The sequence below is a fragment of the Periplaneta americana genome, chromosome 2, assembly GCF_040183065.1.
Source record: "Periplaneta americana isolate PAMFEO1 chromosome 2, P.americana_PAMFEO1_priV1, whole genome shotgun sequence".
In the NCBI taxonomy this organism is placed as follows: Eukaryota; Metazoa; Arthropoda; class Insecta; order Blattodea; family Blattidae; genus Periplaneta; species Periplaneta americana.
In genome coordinates, this window is record NC_091118.1 from 198341984 (window position 1) to 198359094 (window position 17111).

The 17111-nt window shown below is 38.3% G+C and overlaps 1 protein-coding gene across 12 annotated transcripts in view; it reads right to left on the bottom strand.

Moving 5' to 3' along the window:
• Positions 1 to 4361: 4361 nt before the first annotated feature.
• Positions 4362 to 17111, bottom strand: part of LOC138695021 (uncharacterized) — a 329089-nt gene continuing 316339 nt past the window's right edge. For 11 of the 12 annotated variants that reach the window (XM_069819315.1, XM_069819317.1, XM_069819316.1 and 8 more), the window contains 2 exons: positions 16364 to 16453; positions 4362 to 7913 (listed from right to left, as the gene is read on the bottom strand). In XM_069819315.1, coding sequence (XP_069675416.1) covers positions 7485 to 7913; positions 16364 to 16453 — 519 coding nt within the window. In that variant the 3' untranslated portion in view covers positions 4362 to 7484. Of the gene's footprint in view, positions 7914 to 16345; positions 16454 to 17111 lie in introns of all 12 variants that reach the window. The other variant, XM_069819323.1, reaches the window with a different exon arrangement.

Below are 17111 nucleotides of genomic sequence, written 5' to 3' on the forward strand. Positions count from 1 at the left end.
GGTCGGACAGTAAAAGTAACCGTCTCCAAGCTTCTAGATGTTCTGTCCCCAGTATAATATGTACTATTATAAAACATGCAATTCATTCATTAATTCATTCACAGTTTTCTGCCCAAGGACAGGTCCTTCACTGCAAATCCAGAATTCTCAAATTTTCCCTCTTTTTTTGCCTCCCTTTTCATCTCCGCATACGATTCATATATACCGGTATCTTAATGTTGTCTATCATCTGATAGCTTCTTCTGCCACGAACTTATTTCCTGTCAGCATTCCTTCCAGTGCATTCTTCAGTACCGGTAGACAGTTTCTTAGCTAGTGATCTAGCCCATAGGCGCCGACTTCTTTAAAATATTGGTACATTGGGAAGGAGGGGAGGGGGCAGAAAGCCCGAGACATCTTTAATTGCTGTTAGTAAAAAATTTCCTTACATAGGCCTATTTTACAGAAATTAATGTTGTGTGATTTTTCATATAATGCCCATGGAAATTGCTTAACCGAAGATAATTGAAAACTACTGCCCTCATGCACTGCCTTTCCCATTTCACTGCTTTGCTCACCCTTCTTTGATCCTTGAAGTGATGGTGAAGATGAGCTATTATTTCACTGTCGCTACTACAGTCCAATTTATTATGCTGTTCCCGTTTACTACAGTTTTGTTTTGGATAGATCTTTACTATGAATTTATCCATTCTCAAATAGTTACATTGCAATCGCTGATCACTTAACAAGCACACTCTCAGAACGATTATCATCACAAGAAACGATCACTAAAACTGAATGCTGATAATTGTAGCTTTTAAATTTCGTTACAGATTTAATTGTTCATGAAAAAATGTTCAACATTAATAATAATAATTTGTTAACTTATATTAGGTAAAAATACAGTCGAATACATTCCTAATTGAACTGTTAATTTCTATTATTTCTGCTTGAAAATACTAATTATGACCGATCACAATAGTTGATATATTTCAACTGAACTAAAAAATTGTGGATCGTAGACAAAGAAGTAGAGTCACCATTGCATCATGTATGGGAATGATTCACAGATCTCAAAAATAGGGCATTATGGGTTGCATTGCTAACATGGTCATTGAGACAGCTGACCCTCTCCATTTTTGGTTTATGTCCTAGTTCATCTTTCAAATAAGATATTGAAGAGTGATGTAACACAAAATATAACAGTTTTAACTAGGCACCATATTTGTAGGTATGACAGTTACATCACCTCCAAACTGTTTGGAAGACCACACCTGCTGTTGGTTAGCGGGTCCATATGACCTAGCCAGGAGGATTGTGAAACAGCTTCACCGACCATATCCCCTCTTCACCACTTAGGGGACGTTTATGCATGCTATGGCAGGTCAGCATGCTGAAATGGCATTTCCTCCATTTTTATGCAACAGTTATACCGCTATGATTTGGTCCCCATCAGAGCCACGCAGAGATGAAGATGGGAATTGAGTAGGAGAGATTATGGAAAGCAATCTTACGCAATAAAATCTTCTAGATCCATTTTTACAGGTAAAAAATAAGATATATACAGTGGTACCAGCTTATATGGGCCCGTGGGGCCAGAGCCCACTCATTAATTTGTCGTTTTAATATTGTTATCACTTTTATTTACGAGATTGATTGATTTTAACTTAAAACTCAAATATTCAGCCCACCCAATTTTTTCAAAAGCTGACGCCACTGGATATATATTAAATTAAATTGCGTTCTAAATTTTAAAATATGCACATATTGAATGAATGAATGAATGAATGAATGAATGAATGAATGAATGAATGAATGAATGAATGAATGAATGAATGAATGAATGAATAGCCTGGTAATGTCCCGTGTAGGGCAAAGGCCTCCTAAGAAAGGGGTGGCTCGATGTAACTTACTTGGTGAGCCATTCCAAGTAAGACTTATGGCACTCTGATATATATCACTGACACTAACTTTCCTCTTACAAGCTATTTACACTTCATATTGTACAATGTTCACTTCACTGAAGTGTTACTCTAGTTCCTTCCACTTTTTCCTGTCTCTTGCTATTCTTGACCACTGTTTTCCAGCCCTCGCTGCGAGTATGTCTGCCCATCTGCGCCTTGGTCGCCCTTGTCTTCTCTTCCCCGTGTATGGATCCCACATTGTAGCTGCGTGTGTCCATCTTTCTGGATTTAGCCTTGTCACGTGTCCTCCCCACTTCCATTTTAGCTTATGCACATATTAACTGAGGTGTAAGATGAGGTATTGGTAGTCCCTTATTACCAACACTCTTTAACATCCATATTAATGAAATGATGGCATGAGGGAATAAAACTCTCGAGAAATACAGACCTTGAAACATTCCTTTTCGCCGATGATCAAGTTTTGGTAGCAGATTCAGAATACCAGTACGTACTCATAATAGTCCATACACATGTTTTAAAAAAAATTTATCAAATATGATTTTGTACCGGTATCTAAAGATAAGATCAAACCATAGTAGTTTGTTTAGAGGACAAGTTTCTGTAAGGGGCCAAGATAGTAATAAATAATAAAATTATACAACAAATAAACACTTTCAGTTTCCTGAGATGCATATTATCTCATGAAAAAGAGAAGGATATGACAACGAAACTGTCTAAACTTTTGCAAGTCACAGGTCTCATAGAAAACATTGAAACCATCCACAACATTACAATAAACTAGACTAACATTATGTAACACATTAGCAATATCTACTTTTCTATGTCAATGCGAAACTTGAACTTCAGAACGAGACAAATGAAGAGTCACAGCATCAGACACGACATTCACAAGGAAAATGGCTAAAAACACATTCCAGGTTCACAAACACAATGAAGACATTCTAAAGGAGTTAAAAACTAAACCCGTATTACAAAAACAGAAATGCAGAAATATCTGAATTCAACATGTATGAAGTGTAGACAGGGACAGAATTCCACAGTTAATACTTCTCAAAGACAGGCAATAGGGTAGAAGAAGTTAAGGGCGTCCTCTGAACAGACTTCCTGATAACAGATATTGAAATGAATGAAATGACCCACCACCATGATAATATCGTCATGATTATCATTGTGGTCATGGTCATCATTGTGAACATGGTGGTCACTGTGATATGGTGGTCATTGTAATCATGGTGGTCATTGTGGTACCGTAATTGGCGGTCATAATAGTCATTGAGGACATGTTTGTCATGTGGTTATGATCATTGTGGTTGTGGTGGTAATTGTGGTTATATTGGTCATTGTTGTCATGATGGTAATGGTGATCATGGTGGTAATGTTAGTCGTGATCATTGCAGTAATAATGGTTGTGATGGTCATGTTTGTCAAGGTGGTCATGGTGTTCGTGGCCACTGTCATAGTGGTCACTGTGGGTTAAGGTGGTCAAGGTGAACATGGTGGTCATGTTGGTCGTGGTCGTGGTCATGGTCATGAAGGCCATGTGGTCATGGTTGTCATGTTTGTTAGGGTGGTCATGGCCACTGTCATAGTGGTCACTGTGGGTTATGGTGGTCAAGGTGAACATGGTGGTCATGTTGGTCGTGATCATGGTCATGAAGGCCATGTGGTCACAGTTGTCATGTTTGTCAAGGTGATCCTGGTGTTCGTGGCCACTGTCATAGTGGTCACTGTGGGATAAGGTGGTCAAGATGAACATGGTGGTCATGTTGGTCGTGGTCATGGTCATGAAGGCCATGTGGTCATAGTTGTCATGTTTGTTAGGATGGTCATGGCCACTGTCATAGTGGTCACTGTGGGTTATGGTGGTCAAGGTGAACATGGTGGTCATGTTGGTCGTGATCATGGTCATGAAGGCCACGGTTGTCATGTTTGTTAGGGTGGCCATGGTGTTCGTGGCCATTGTCATAGTGGTCACTATGGGTTATGGTGGTCAAGGTGAACATGGTGGTCATGTTGGTCGAGGTCATGATCATGAAGGCCATGTGGTCACAGTTGTCATGTTTGTCAAGGTGATCCTGGTGTTCGTGGCCACTGTCATAGTGGTCACTGTGGGTTAAGGTGGTCAAGGTGAACATGGCGGTCATGTTGGTCGTGGTCATGGTCATGAAGGCCATGTGGTCACGGTTGTCATGTTTGTCAAGGTGGTCATGGTGTTCGTGGCCACTGTCATAGTGGTCACTGTGGGTTATGGTGGCCATTGTGGTTATTGTCATTCTAGTCATGGTGGTCATGGCTGTCATTGTGGTTATGGTACAACAAAAGTATTCAATGAATATCAGGGAATAAAATTGTTATAAATTAGAAGAGAATGATTTAGGCCTACATCTATGGATTTGTGATGGAATACTAGTTAAGGATTTTGCATTGACGGTAAAGTGAGAAAGAAGCAGGAACAACTTTGTTGTATCTTTACATTCGTATGTACTTTACTTTGGCACGAATTACAGTATCAGTACAAGTAATAATTTTCATGTCTAACACCACACCCCACAGTATCAATTCATTTGATCAGGAATTATAGGCTAGATATTTATATGGCATTCCAGGATGTGATGTTGACTATATTAATATCATATTACGCTAGATTGGTGGTCCACACACCACAAACCATGCCACAAACATCAGAAACTGTTCACATGTAACAGCACACACTCTCTTCGCTATGTGCAACTTGTACCTTCATATCAAGTGTACATCGTATTCAAGTCGTGGAAATTATTCAACAGAATCCCATTTACACAGTGATAGATGTTTGTTCCTTTTTTACTCTTATATAGCCTTATGCAGACACTATTTCTCAGGCTGTAATCAGTATTTTTCTCACATAAGTCCACATTTCTGCAGAAAATCTTCCAATCCTCTGACTGTAATTTTCCAGTAATGTGAAAATATACTTCACAGTTCTCATATGTCGATACGTTTATTGAATGCATACACCAAAAGCTACAGGTTGATAGACAAGAAATATCTTCTACATATTTTGTTTAGCCAATAGACACAAAGGATATTAATGGTAAGGACAAACATGCCTGAGGAGGAGTGAAAAAGGGAACGATAAGAGTGTGGGAAATGAAAAATAAATGGAGTGGAAGAAGTGGAGCAGGGGGAAGAACGAAAATTATAAGAAACAGGAAGTGAAAGAAGTGAGGAAGTATACACTTACGTCCATTTGATATCTGAAGATGAGAACTTGATAAAAAGCCATTGGCTTTTCTCGAATAGTCTCTGCTTATTTATATGAATCTTCACTCTGTGTACTTCGTACATGTACAGACCCAGAAAAAAATTTGGGCCACCTGAATTTTCCAAGTTCCAGTTAACAAAATTTGGGCCATCTGAACTTTCCAAGTTCCAGTTTTAACATACTGCGCATCCTGAGCATGTATAGTATGTTATAACTGGAACTTGGAAAATTTCGGTGGCCCAAATTTTGTTTCTGGGTCTGTACGTTTGCAGATATTGTTATACACAAAAAAAAAGCTCAAAACCAATACGATATAGAATCGAAGTTTTCTAACTCTTTTATGTAAGAAGACTCTGTAAACGTTATCACACTTAAATCTTCTATCAGGAGTTCAAAACTGAATAAGGATGGGCCTGGACATACAACTTTGCCTTCATTCATGTTAATTCATGAACAAATGAATCTTCGACATGCAGTAATCCTGTACCTATTTATGACAAAAAAAATTCGCTCCAGCACCGAGGATCGAACCCGGGACCCCCAGTTCTACGCACTGGGTGCTCTACCACTGAGCTACGCTGAGGCTCAATCCACAGCACCAGACCAAATCTTTCTCTTCTGGTTTTTTCCCCTTAGTAGCCTTACTCCATATTCGACATTATATTATGTCATCAATCTCATCACACAAGGAGTGCACTCATATGAGTGATGTGTGCGGCCGAGACTCTACAGTTTATAGACAAATAATCTATGTTAGGAGTATTAATTTTTTGGTCCTACAGAATTATCTGTTATGGTTAACATTTATTAATGACGGAGAAAAATTCGCTTCAATGCCGAGGATCGAACCCTGTCAGCTCAGTGGTAGAGCACCCAGTGCGTAGAACTGGGGATCCCGGGTTCGATCCTCGGCACCTGAGCGAATTTTCCTGTCATTAATAAATATTAACCATAACAGATAATTCTGTAGGGCCAAAAAGTTTATAATCTTTCCATACATTGTATCTAATTCCCCTTCCAAGGAAAGCATAGTTACGGTATGAGATTTTAAACTTTCACGATGAAGAATATGAATGTTTTTTCGTCTATGTGCTTACTTACTTACAAATGGCTTTTAAAGAACCCAAGGTCCATTGCCGCCCTCACATAAGTCCACCATCGGTCCCTATCCTGTGCAAGATTAATCCATTCCCTACCATCATATCCCACCTCCCTGAAATCCATTTTAATATCCTCCCATCTACGTCTCGGGCTCCCCAAAGGTCCAATTCCCTCCGACCTCCCAACTAATACTTCGTCTGTGCGCTAAGGTTCATAATTTCAATATGTTTCAGAAATGTTTACAGGCTGTATCATCAGTATAAGGGTCGCTTAATCTCTTGTATCCGTTATATGTGACTAGCTCGAACAACTGGACCAGCGTGTAAGCAATTCCGAAACGTCTTGAAATATTAAACCTCAACATATAGTTGAAAAGCATAAAGTCTTCTTTACACTTTGATTTTTTATACACCTAAAAGTCCGTAATTCTCGATCAAGATAGGACGAGCTTACCTTAAATCCAAGGACAGGCATGGAAACTGTTAAACCTTTGAGGAATGAAGTGAATCAATCAATTAAGCAGGGATTATGGTGAATGTCGACTCCGTGACGATTCCACAAAGTGATTTCCACTCTGTTCTGTTTGTGGGCAGATCTTCCCAGTTGCCTCCACCATCTCCAGACATTCTTTCGCGATCTCATTCTTCCATTTACTCTTTGGTGTTCTCGGAGGTCTTTTTCTTTTTGAAAGTATTTGGATATATCTTCTTTACACGTTCGTTGAAATTCATGTATAGCACACGTCCTGTCCATTTTAGTCTTTTGGCATTTACTAGTTTTGTAATTGTATTTTCTTTAACTTAAAATATAATTAAATATATTATTTATATCTTATTCCGAAGGTTTAATTTGCAAAACATATAAATGGGATTCCATTGTATACTTTCCACACAACGCATGAGTAACACTTGAACCAAAAATCTTATCTGTTGCACTCTATTTCTTCTCACTGTTAAAACTGACTTTAAAAACTATTCTCTTCGGTCTAATCAGAATCAATACACAAATTACTTCCTTATCGATGCGTCAACCAGGTAAAAGAAGTCAACTAGCCTGCGAATTGCACTCTGAATAATGTAAATTAACAGAAGATGCCATAGTTTTGTCATTTTTTTCGCTGAAACAAGTTCTTCAAGCATATTTACACATATTTGTTTTCTCTGCGTATATATCACCACTACCTGAATTAAAACCCAGCCAAGATTATTTATCATACGAATATCAAAGTGGTAACATCACTTGCCACCTCGGTGCAACTGTTCCCAGAATGCAATATTATTCTGCAATTTTCTTCTTCCTGCAAAGGGAGGAGTGGGCGACCGGGTGCCACTCTCGTCAGAAGTGTATCCGGGAGTACTGTCCCCCACTCTCGTCTTTGATATGATTTCCACGTCTGAGTTGTACAGCTCATGCTCGTTGGTTTCCTTGATGCTGCTGTATTTCTGTTGGACGTGCACTGCTTCTACTTTCTCCAAACTCACATCACCAAGCCTCTTCACTTCCTCAGTTCCATTAGAGACCAGCAGCTCCGGCGAGCTGCAGGAGGAGTCCTCTACACTGTTCGGAGCAGCTACGTGCAAGTTGCGGTCCAGCTGAACTGGAAGGTTCCGACGCAGACCTTCACGGAATTCCCGCGAGATGCTGCGAGCAGTGAGGCTATGCACCTGTAAAATAATTGTTATCCTCTTTCAAATTCTCTCCTAAAACTAGAATAAACACAAGAGTGTCCAAAAATAAGATTATACAGGATAAACCGTAAGTAATGTCAATTAATTTTAGGGGGTTATTCTTTGAAATATTTCAAACAAAAAAAAAAGTTAAATTCTGTCTTCCTCCGACGAGTTTAGTGCTGGGACCTGAGGTATTCTTGCCATCGGTGCAGGAGGTTCCAGGTAGATTCTTTTGTTGCTACAGCCAAGCCAAGCCGAGCGGAGTGGGAAGTATTAATCGGCCAAAAATATGCAGTCTTCAGTTTGTAGTAGTGTGTGAATATTTCATACACATATTGTTTACCTAGGCCTATATGGTTTTCAGTGGTGTAGCGTCAATGTAACAATGTAAGCTAAAAAGCTTAGCTTCCCACTTAATAATAATTTCATAATAAACCTGGAGTTTATGGACAAAATTATTTATTAATTTTAATAGAATTTATATTTACGCGTTAAATATTGTGATGCAGCAGCTCAGGATGATTTGTGATGCAGCAGTAAACAAGAAGCCTGCACACACCAGCTTCCAAGCAGACTGGTTTCTTCAGTGTAATCCACCCCGCAGATTTTCCCTTTTCTAACTAAACTACCCTAGTCTCAAGGCTCGCAAGCAGCTAGCTTTAACATTTAAAATAAGTAGTTTCCGAGTTATCCTTTTTCGTCAGTTGTGTTCAGTTGAAGTGTTAGTGTACAATGTGGCTGATATAATAAATAATGAGCGAAATAACAGTTCCTGACACTAATTTAATTGAATCTTTTAGGACAATTGTATTATCAAGACTGACTTACGAACAAAAGTGTGATTTAAAAAAGAAATGACCGAGTCCCTTGCTGTCAATGAAGGACACAACCAAAAGACAGACGCATACTTACATAATGATACTAATATTGTGATTTCTCTAAGTATGACAGGGAGTGAGCTGATGTTATACGTATACGTGTCAATTTGTTAAGAGATATGTGTAAACCTTGAAATCATATTTTACTACGTATCATTTGAGGTCATGCCTTATCGGTGTTACTTACGAGGTTCCAACCAATCTTCGACTGCTGACTTGACATTGACTACTATTTATTTTAAGACTGTATTTTTGTAATACGTTTTCTCATATTGCATGAAAGACAACTTGAGTTAGCTTCCCCGGCTCAAAATTTCATGCTACGCCACTGATGGTTTTGTTATTAATATATTAAATATATTGTTGCAATTTTTGCTCAAACATCTCCCTGATGTTAGCTATGTTAATATTATATGAATTACTCATATTATATATTTCACTGTTACAAGTCATTTTTAAGGAAACATGCTGTGGAAAAGTTTATGATTTTATTCTATTGGAATTTTTTAATATGTGTGATTGGGATCTTGAAAAACAGATTCCTATAATGTCATGCGAAAATCATTTGTTGATGATATCTTAAAATGCAAATCAAGTAGTTTTACTTCTCAAGTGAGTTCAGCAGTACAGTATATTTAAATTGATTACTTTACAAATTTAATTCAATTCTACTAATCACTAAATTTTATAGTATGGTTCTTCTTTTCATTTATATTATTGTAGTTATATTATGATTTTTCTTTTTATTTATTTTATTGTAAATGTATTTCTGGTGGTGTGATGGCCTTAAATTCACCAGAATAAATAAATAAATAATAAATAAATAAAATTTTCTACAATACTTTCCTTCTCCGAACACGTAAGTACGAATGGTTTTATCTCTATCTCGCCAAAAATACGTTAGAAAACTAATAGGAATACTGCTCTCGTAAATTGGGCGAATGTTTTCAGTATGACTGTACTTTCTTCCAGACTGCCGCTGTCACTGTTCCCTCCCACTCCAGTACCATGCTAGATTAGTCGGAACCACATTCCTCTCAGCACTAAACTCCTCAGAGGATGACAGTACAATTTTGCTCGTTTTTGCTTCCTTTTCGAGATAAAATTGTTTTGTATGACACATTTCATAGAGTGTTTTCGGAATTACAAAATGCTCTGTGGCTATACAGACAATACAGTTTTAATCCAAAATCTTCATCTTTCTAAGGTACCTTTCAATATAATTAAATGTGGCCGAACATACAGTGTGTGAGTGTCTTGAGAGAAATTTTTTTTTCTAAATGCTGTTTTCTCGACTTCAAATTTTTAAGCAGTTTCTTAAATTAAAAAAAAAGGCTGCTTGCACAACAGTTACTGTCAGATAGGTCTGAAACTTCTCACAGAAGTCAATTAAATATAAATAAATTTTAATTAGCATTTGTATGAAATATTAATATTAAGTTCCTTCAGGGCAGATTCATATTACATTTATATTAAAATATGCTGTAATGGTAAATTCATGAAATTTAATAGTATATTACGATACAAGGTTGGAAACAGCTTTTTACAAAATCGAGGAAAGATTTAAAAAGTGAGTTTAAACGTATTTTGCTTTCTCACATGCCATTTACCATCAATGAGTCTCTTAGTTTGAAATTACAGGATTAACACCGAAGAATTGCTTTCTTTTTCTCGTGTATAATATTCTTTTTTTTTATGTATTTCTCATATCTGGGTAAGATTCTCAAGAGGAAGGAACATAAACATGACAACGGATCAAACAACTCGTTGTCTGAAGGAGGCTGGAGTGAGACGACTTCTTATCTGCCAGCAATTCTATGAGCTGATACCAAACTTATAATGATTAAAGAAAAATATGTTTAAAAGTGACTACATTGTACATATTTGTAGATATATAATTTTCTATCTGACAATTTTTTTAGTAGGTTATTTTACGACGCTTTATCAACATCTTAGGTTATTTAGCGTCTGAATGAGATGAAGGTGATAATGCCGGTGAAATGAATTCGGGGTCCAGCACTGAAAGTTACCCAGCATTTACTCATATTGGGTTGAGGGAAAACCCCGGGAAAAACCTCAACCAGGTAACTTGCCCCGACTGGGAATCGAACCCGGGACACCTGGTTTCGTGGCCAGACGCGCTAACCGTTACTCCACAGATGTGGACATCTGACAATTAAAATAATTGAAGTAGTATGTATATAATTTATTACGTTATAATATATAACAGATAATAATAATAATAATAATAATAATAATAATAATAATAATAAAGGTAAAGGTATCCCTGTAACATGCCATGAAGGCAATTGGGGGGACATGGAGGTAGAGCCCCATGCTTTCCATGACCTCAGCACTAGAATGAGGTGGTGTGGTCGGCACCACGCTCTGACCGCCTTTTACCCCCGGGAAAGACCCGGTACTCAATTTTATAGGAGGCTGAGTGAACCCCGGGGCCGTTCTGAAAGTTTGGCAATGAGAAAAAAATCCTGTCACCACTTGGGATCGAACCCCGGACCTTCCAGGCCGTAGCCAGCTGCTCTACCAACTGAGCTACCCGGCCGCCAATAATAATAATAATAATAATAATAATAATAATAATAATAATAATATTGTCATTATTTCATATTTTTTAAACTAATGGCAGGGACTTGACTGTTCATCATTCACCCTTATGAAGCCAGTTGTGTAGACCAGCATTTCCCAAACTGTGGTTCAAGAACCCCCAGGGGATTCTGTAACTCTTAAGGCTAAAATATCAAATTGTATTGAGGTGAAAATGCTGATCTGATCAGTGGTTGCTACTACGAACATGACAGTTCATTATCACCCTTATGTCTGCACACTGACGCATTTAGTGACTGCATGACTTTGTGGTGAGTTACCTGCTCTCCACCCATTATGATTCTGCACATCTGCCTGCCCAGGCCAGAGCTGGATAAGAAACACCATAATCTACTACACCGTGTGCAGGGGAACATGCATGTAAGCCATCAACTGGCCCGGGCCCGAACTGGACGTACCGTACTTATAGCCTACATTAAATTTTTATTTTTTACGTTGATAACAGAAGCGACAGATGCATAATTATATACAATCTCCTACACGTGTAAAATGATAAAAGCGTGCTTAAGAAAGCGAAGCATTGCAGTTTGAGTACAGTAATAATTTTTCATGTTTATGAAGAGTAGTGAAGAAACAGTAATTGGTTTTACATGGCATTTTGGCACACACTGTCATAGCAACATTTTTTTTTTTTTTCAATTTAATTGCAAGATTAGGAAATAATTTCCTGCTAATGTATGTACAGTAATACAACATTTGAAATAAACATTTTCACGCTATACTGGAGAATTAGCACGGCCACTTTGAACCGTGCCGTTACGTTTACCACCAAATTTAAGTAAATACACAATGTCACCAACATAAGAACATGACGTTGGTGTGTGGCGTAGTTGGCGGGAGAAATTTTTTCTCTCTCTGTCTACCTCCTTCGTTCTGAACATTATTGAGAGATAGCACCACTGTTAGCGACAATGTGTATTTGCGTAAATATTGCGAGTAAATTATGACGAGTGCCTTAGATGAGAGGCTCGGGACAGAAACAGTTTTGCTGTAGCGCATGCGCGGACCTCTCATGCAGTGGGAGCGTGATCCTTACTTGAATTTATTTTTGCGTGTACTTGCAGATTAAATGATTGAGATCCCTTCTTGCTCCGGTTACAGGCCTTGCATTTACGAAGGTTATGTTATGTTAGCTTAGATTAGGTTAGGTTAGCTTAGGTTAGGTTAGATTAGATTAGCTTTGGTTAGGTTAGATTAGCTTTGGTTAGGTTAGATTAGTTTTGGTTAGGTTAGCTTAGCTTTGGTTAGGTTAGGTTAGCTTTGGTTAGGTTAGGTTAGCTTTGGTTAGGTTAGCTTGATTTGATTCGTCCATGTAGTAGTTAAAATTATATAATATGACAGTTTTTGATTCGTAATATTGTTAAAAAATAATAGGCCTATAATGAAAGCGGTGAATAATTTCATGGTCCTTAAATTTTTTTTCGTAAAAGGCTAGGTATTTTTCGATAGGCCAGAAATAAAACAGCAACGCCGTCATAATTACGTACTTTACGCTTTACCGGAAATTTACTTTCCGTCATTTTAATTGTATTCCGTGAAACACACCTTTCTTCCTGTTAATTTCCTTGTGATAACCTAGTTTATTATCTTATTACATCTTCATTTTCTTTTAATGCATTCAAAAAACCGCCGTTGTACTACATAAAACCTTGAACTATACTAATGGAGTGAATTATTTAAGAATATAGTCGCGAATTTGACTACCACCATTTCGATTATATTTTGTTTGATACGGCTCGGTACGGCCCGGTGACTAGTGGCCAGCGAGTAGAGTCGACTATCGATATTGGTCTGCCGTGCGTATTATCCAGTTGTTCCCATTTTCATAATATTTATATTTTCGTAATTGAATAGGTATACTGACCTATCAAAATAAATATACATGGGTTGTAAATAAAGTAGTGGCAACACAGCCGGGAATGTGTCATGCACATTTGCATGCGATACAAGACAATTGGTGATCGTAGTTGGAGATATTGTCGAAGCATTGAATGATAAAACCGGTTGCTATGGCAACATATGTTATTATTGTACGTGGTTAAATGTAGAGTACTATTTTTAACTGCTCTATGGCATGTTTACTAAACTTGAGCAGCAATCGTGGTTAAAAACCGAGGTAGCCCGTGGTAGAAATGCACACCAATGTCATCAAGGGTTACTTCAAGCTTGTGGCAACGATGCACTACTGCAGGAGTCGTCATCTCAGTGCACTATGGTGCAGGGACAGTTTGCTCGCTAGCTCAATTCTATCCCTTAGACACCAACTGTGCAGCAGGAGGTGGGGGGAAAGAATCGGGTGATGGCAGAGGCGTTCATTCGCTTGTTCAACCCTTTTAATCAGTCTCTAATAATCATAATAAACACGGAAGAAACATGTACTTAATTTATTTTAAGAGGAACTGTGTGTTAAGTAAACCACTTTTCAGTTTAAGACAAGAAACAATATGTATTTTTCCGTTATGTATTGTATCGGTTTTGAAAGTAAATAGTTCTTCTTTATATTAAAGTAATTGAGAACTTACAGACCTATAGGCCTAATGCATTTTCACTATTACGAAATATTAAACAAATCGAATCCATTAGTAATATTTAAATCATGTCTTCCTATTCCTTTGTTCAAGTGTCGTCAATAAAATAAAATAAATTATCCATTTTTTATCTGACACTATATGTCACAAAACCAATTATTTGTTATTATGTATAACATATGAAACATATTATCGTTTCTGTTACAAGAATGAATTAGGCCTAAATTATTTTATTACAATGTAAATAACAAATGATAAAAATTATTTCCGCTGATCATTAGCATTGGTTTTCCTGGATTTTTTAATTCGTTTTTCCCCTCACTAACTGGTTTATGTTTGGTGTCAATGCTCGTGTAGAACACAATCGAAGAAGACGTTGTAAATTATGGTCAGAAAGTTGGCTTCTGTGATGGGATGCGTTGGCTTGGCTCGACACACTGCACACTACTACCTCCTCAGCCAGCGTCTAGGCGCTCCGAACTAGTATGCAGGCCAGTTGACGATGGCTGCACTACTGTATTGGACGGTTGCAAGATGGGTCTCTGAATTTCGTACGGGGGCTTAATGAGATGGCACATGTGGCTCACACAGGTCGCCCGTCCACTTATGAGGAACAAGTGGAGTTAGTGCTAGGTCTCCTTGCTGTTGACCATAGCTGGACTGTACGAGAATTATCCATCGAGGTTGGACTCAATCCTCAAACTATGTGGCACATCCTAAAGAAAAACCTCCACATGAGAAAAATTTTGCAGCATGCTGGGTTCCTCATAACCTGACAGAAGCACAGAAGTGGCACCAATAAGAAATAGCTCAACTCCACCTACAGAGATACCACAATGAAGGGGACGTATTCCTGCAACGTATTGTTGCCATTGATGAGACGTGGGAATGGTCAGTCTAATGAATGGCACCACAAAGGATCACCACGTCCAAAAATATGAACCCTCTAGGGTGAAAGTCATGCTGATAGTGGCATACAACAGTGAGGTGTTATCATTAGCCATGCCGTACCTTAAGACCAAAATGTCAGTGCAGCGTACTACCAACATTTTCTCGAACATTAGAGCATTCGAGGCCTAGGGGTTCATTTCACTTTCCTTCCTACCCTTCCTACTTTTCTGTTCCTAGTGCTGACCTGCTATGGCACTAAAATCGTCCTCCAGTGGCTTAAGGAGGAAAAGCTGGTGATCAACAAGATCTCCCAACTAGGTCCAGTGGACCCGTCGACCACAGCAGGTGTGGTCCTCCAGACATTCTGGGGGTTGTGTGTGAATGAAGTAGCCACCAAAACGTTAAAATATGGTGTTCACTTAAATTGGCTACAACTTGCCATTTTCACTCCAACAGAATTGTATTCCAATGGATACCATCCCATTGTGGAATCCGGGAAACGAGAATGTGGATGCTTTAGCAAAGAAGGGCAGCACTGCTACTTACAGAAAAGATTGATTAAATTTACATACTTAGACTTCAACAACACAATCTCAAGGGAAAACATGAAACTCTCTGCATCTTAATTGATTCCCGATTTACCACGCAAATCGTCTGTAGCTGCATTTAGATTGGCAAGAGGCCATGACTGTTTGGCCAAGCATCTGCATAGAATTGGAATATATCAGTCTCCTAACTGTCCATTGTGCAACTCAAATCAAGGAATGGATTCAGAACATCTCAAAATCTGTAAGTCAGTGGCTAACCATGACAATATCTTTGAAAAATATTGGAGTGCAAGAGGTCAAATGACTTTATTGTCAAATGCCTGGCATTAGAAAACAACAGTAAAACAAATTTTCTCGAACACAACCTATGTCCAGCTATGCGGCACAAACGTCCACATTTCCTGAGAGACAATCCACCTTTCATCTTGCATGATAATGCTCGTTGTCATGTCGCAGGAGCAGCAGCTGAATTGCTACAGAGATTGGATTGGTAAGTATTGGAACATCCTCCGTATTCCCCTGACATGAATCCTTCTGACTACGACTTGTTTTCACAGTTGAAAGAACCACTTAGAGGCGAGAGTTTTCAGATATTGCATCAGTGCTTAATGTAGTGGGGCAGTCCATCAGAGAGCTCAATAGAAACAATCTAGCTAACGGCATTCAACGGTTATCACAGATTTGGCAAAAGATACAGGAACACGCTGCTGATTATATTGAAGGGATGTGAATGTATTTTCCATGTAAGCTCAATAATATGTTCGTATTGTCTATGTTGCCGCTACTTTATTTACAATCCTTGTATATAGAAACCAAAATTGTGTAGGTAGGAAAGCGAAATTTTCACACTGAAAATCTTGTGTACATACGTAAGTGAACTGTCACAAAGGAAATACAAATATAGTAAGATTGCTGCATGCAGTGAGAAGTGATAGAGCTACACAAACTCTCCTCACTTGTCAGCTATTCCTAACCTCTCGCACGGACGGCGTTGGCTTCTCCCTCTCCATGATTACCATCGGCTTGCTGTGGTTCTCTGGCTTTCTGCGCGAGCTTGCAAGTCCCTGAACAAACAAATAGCGCACAAGATGAGTTTAACAAATACCAGGTTTAGGTAATTGCTGATATCTTAAGATAGGGTGGGTTGGGATAATTTGGGTATAAAAAACAGCATTTTTTAAGTTTAGAGACCCATAACCTCTTACCATGATAAAGTTTTCCAGTCAGCACTGTGACCTTCTACAATGATTCTATTGCACTTTCAAGTATGTTGGCCTCTTCCTATCAAAATATTAAACCAAAGTTTAACTATACTCAATTTACCCCATGGATGGAGAAATTTGTATATAATGTGTATTATTGAAGTAAAACATGCTTTAAAGTCCTTATAAAATCAAATTATTCTAATCATAGGTTAGTGTCTATATCCTAGAACAGAATGCAGAGGGTTAGGTAGGCACAGCATTTAAAAATTTTAATTAGGCCTAACAAAATAAAAAAAGACTTCAGCTAATACTTAAGTTCTTCGTAAAGCTTAGTTTGTTAATGATGAAAGAGTAATGGAACGGAGAAAAATTCTCTCCGGCGCCGGGATTTGAACCCAGGTTTTCAGCTCTACGTGCTAAGACTGAAGTCCACACATGTGCTGAGGTGCACTCGTTATGAGTGACTAGTTGGCCGGGATCTGACGGAATAAGTGCCGTCTTAAATCTCGAAGTGATT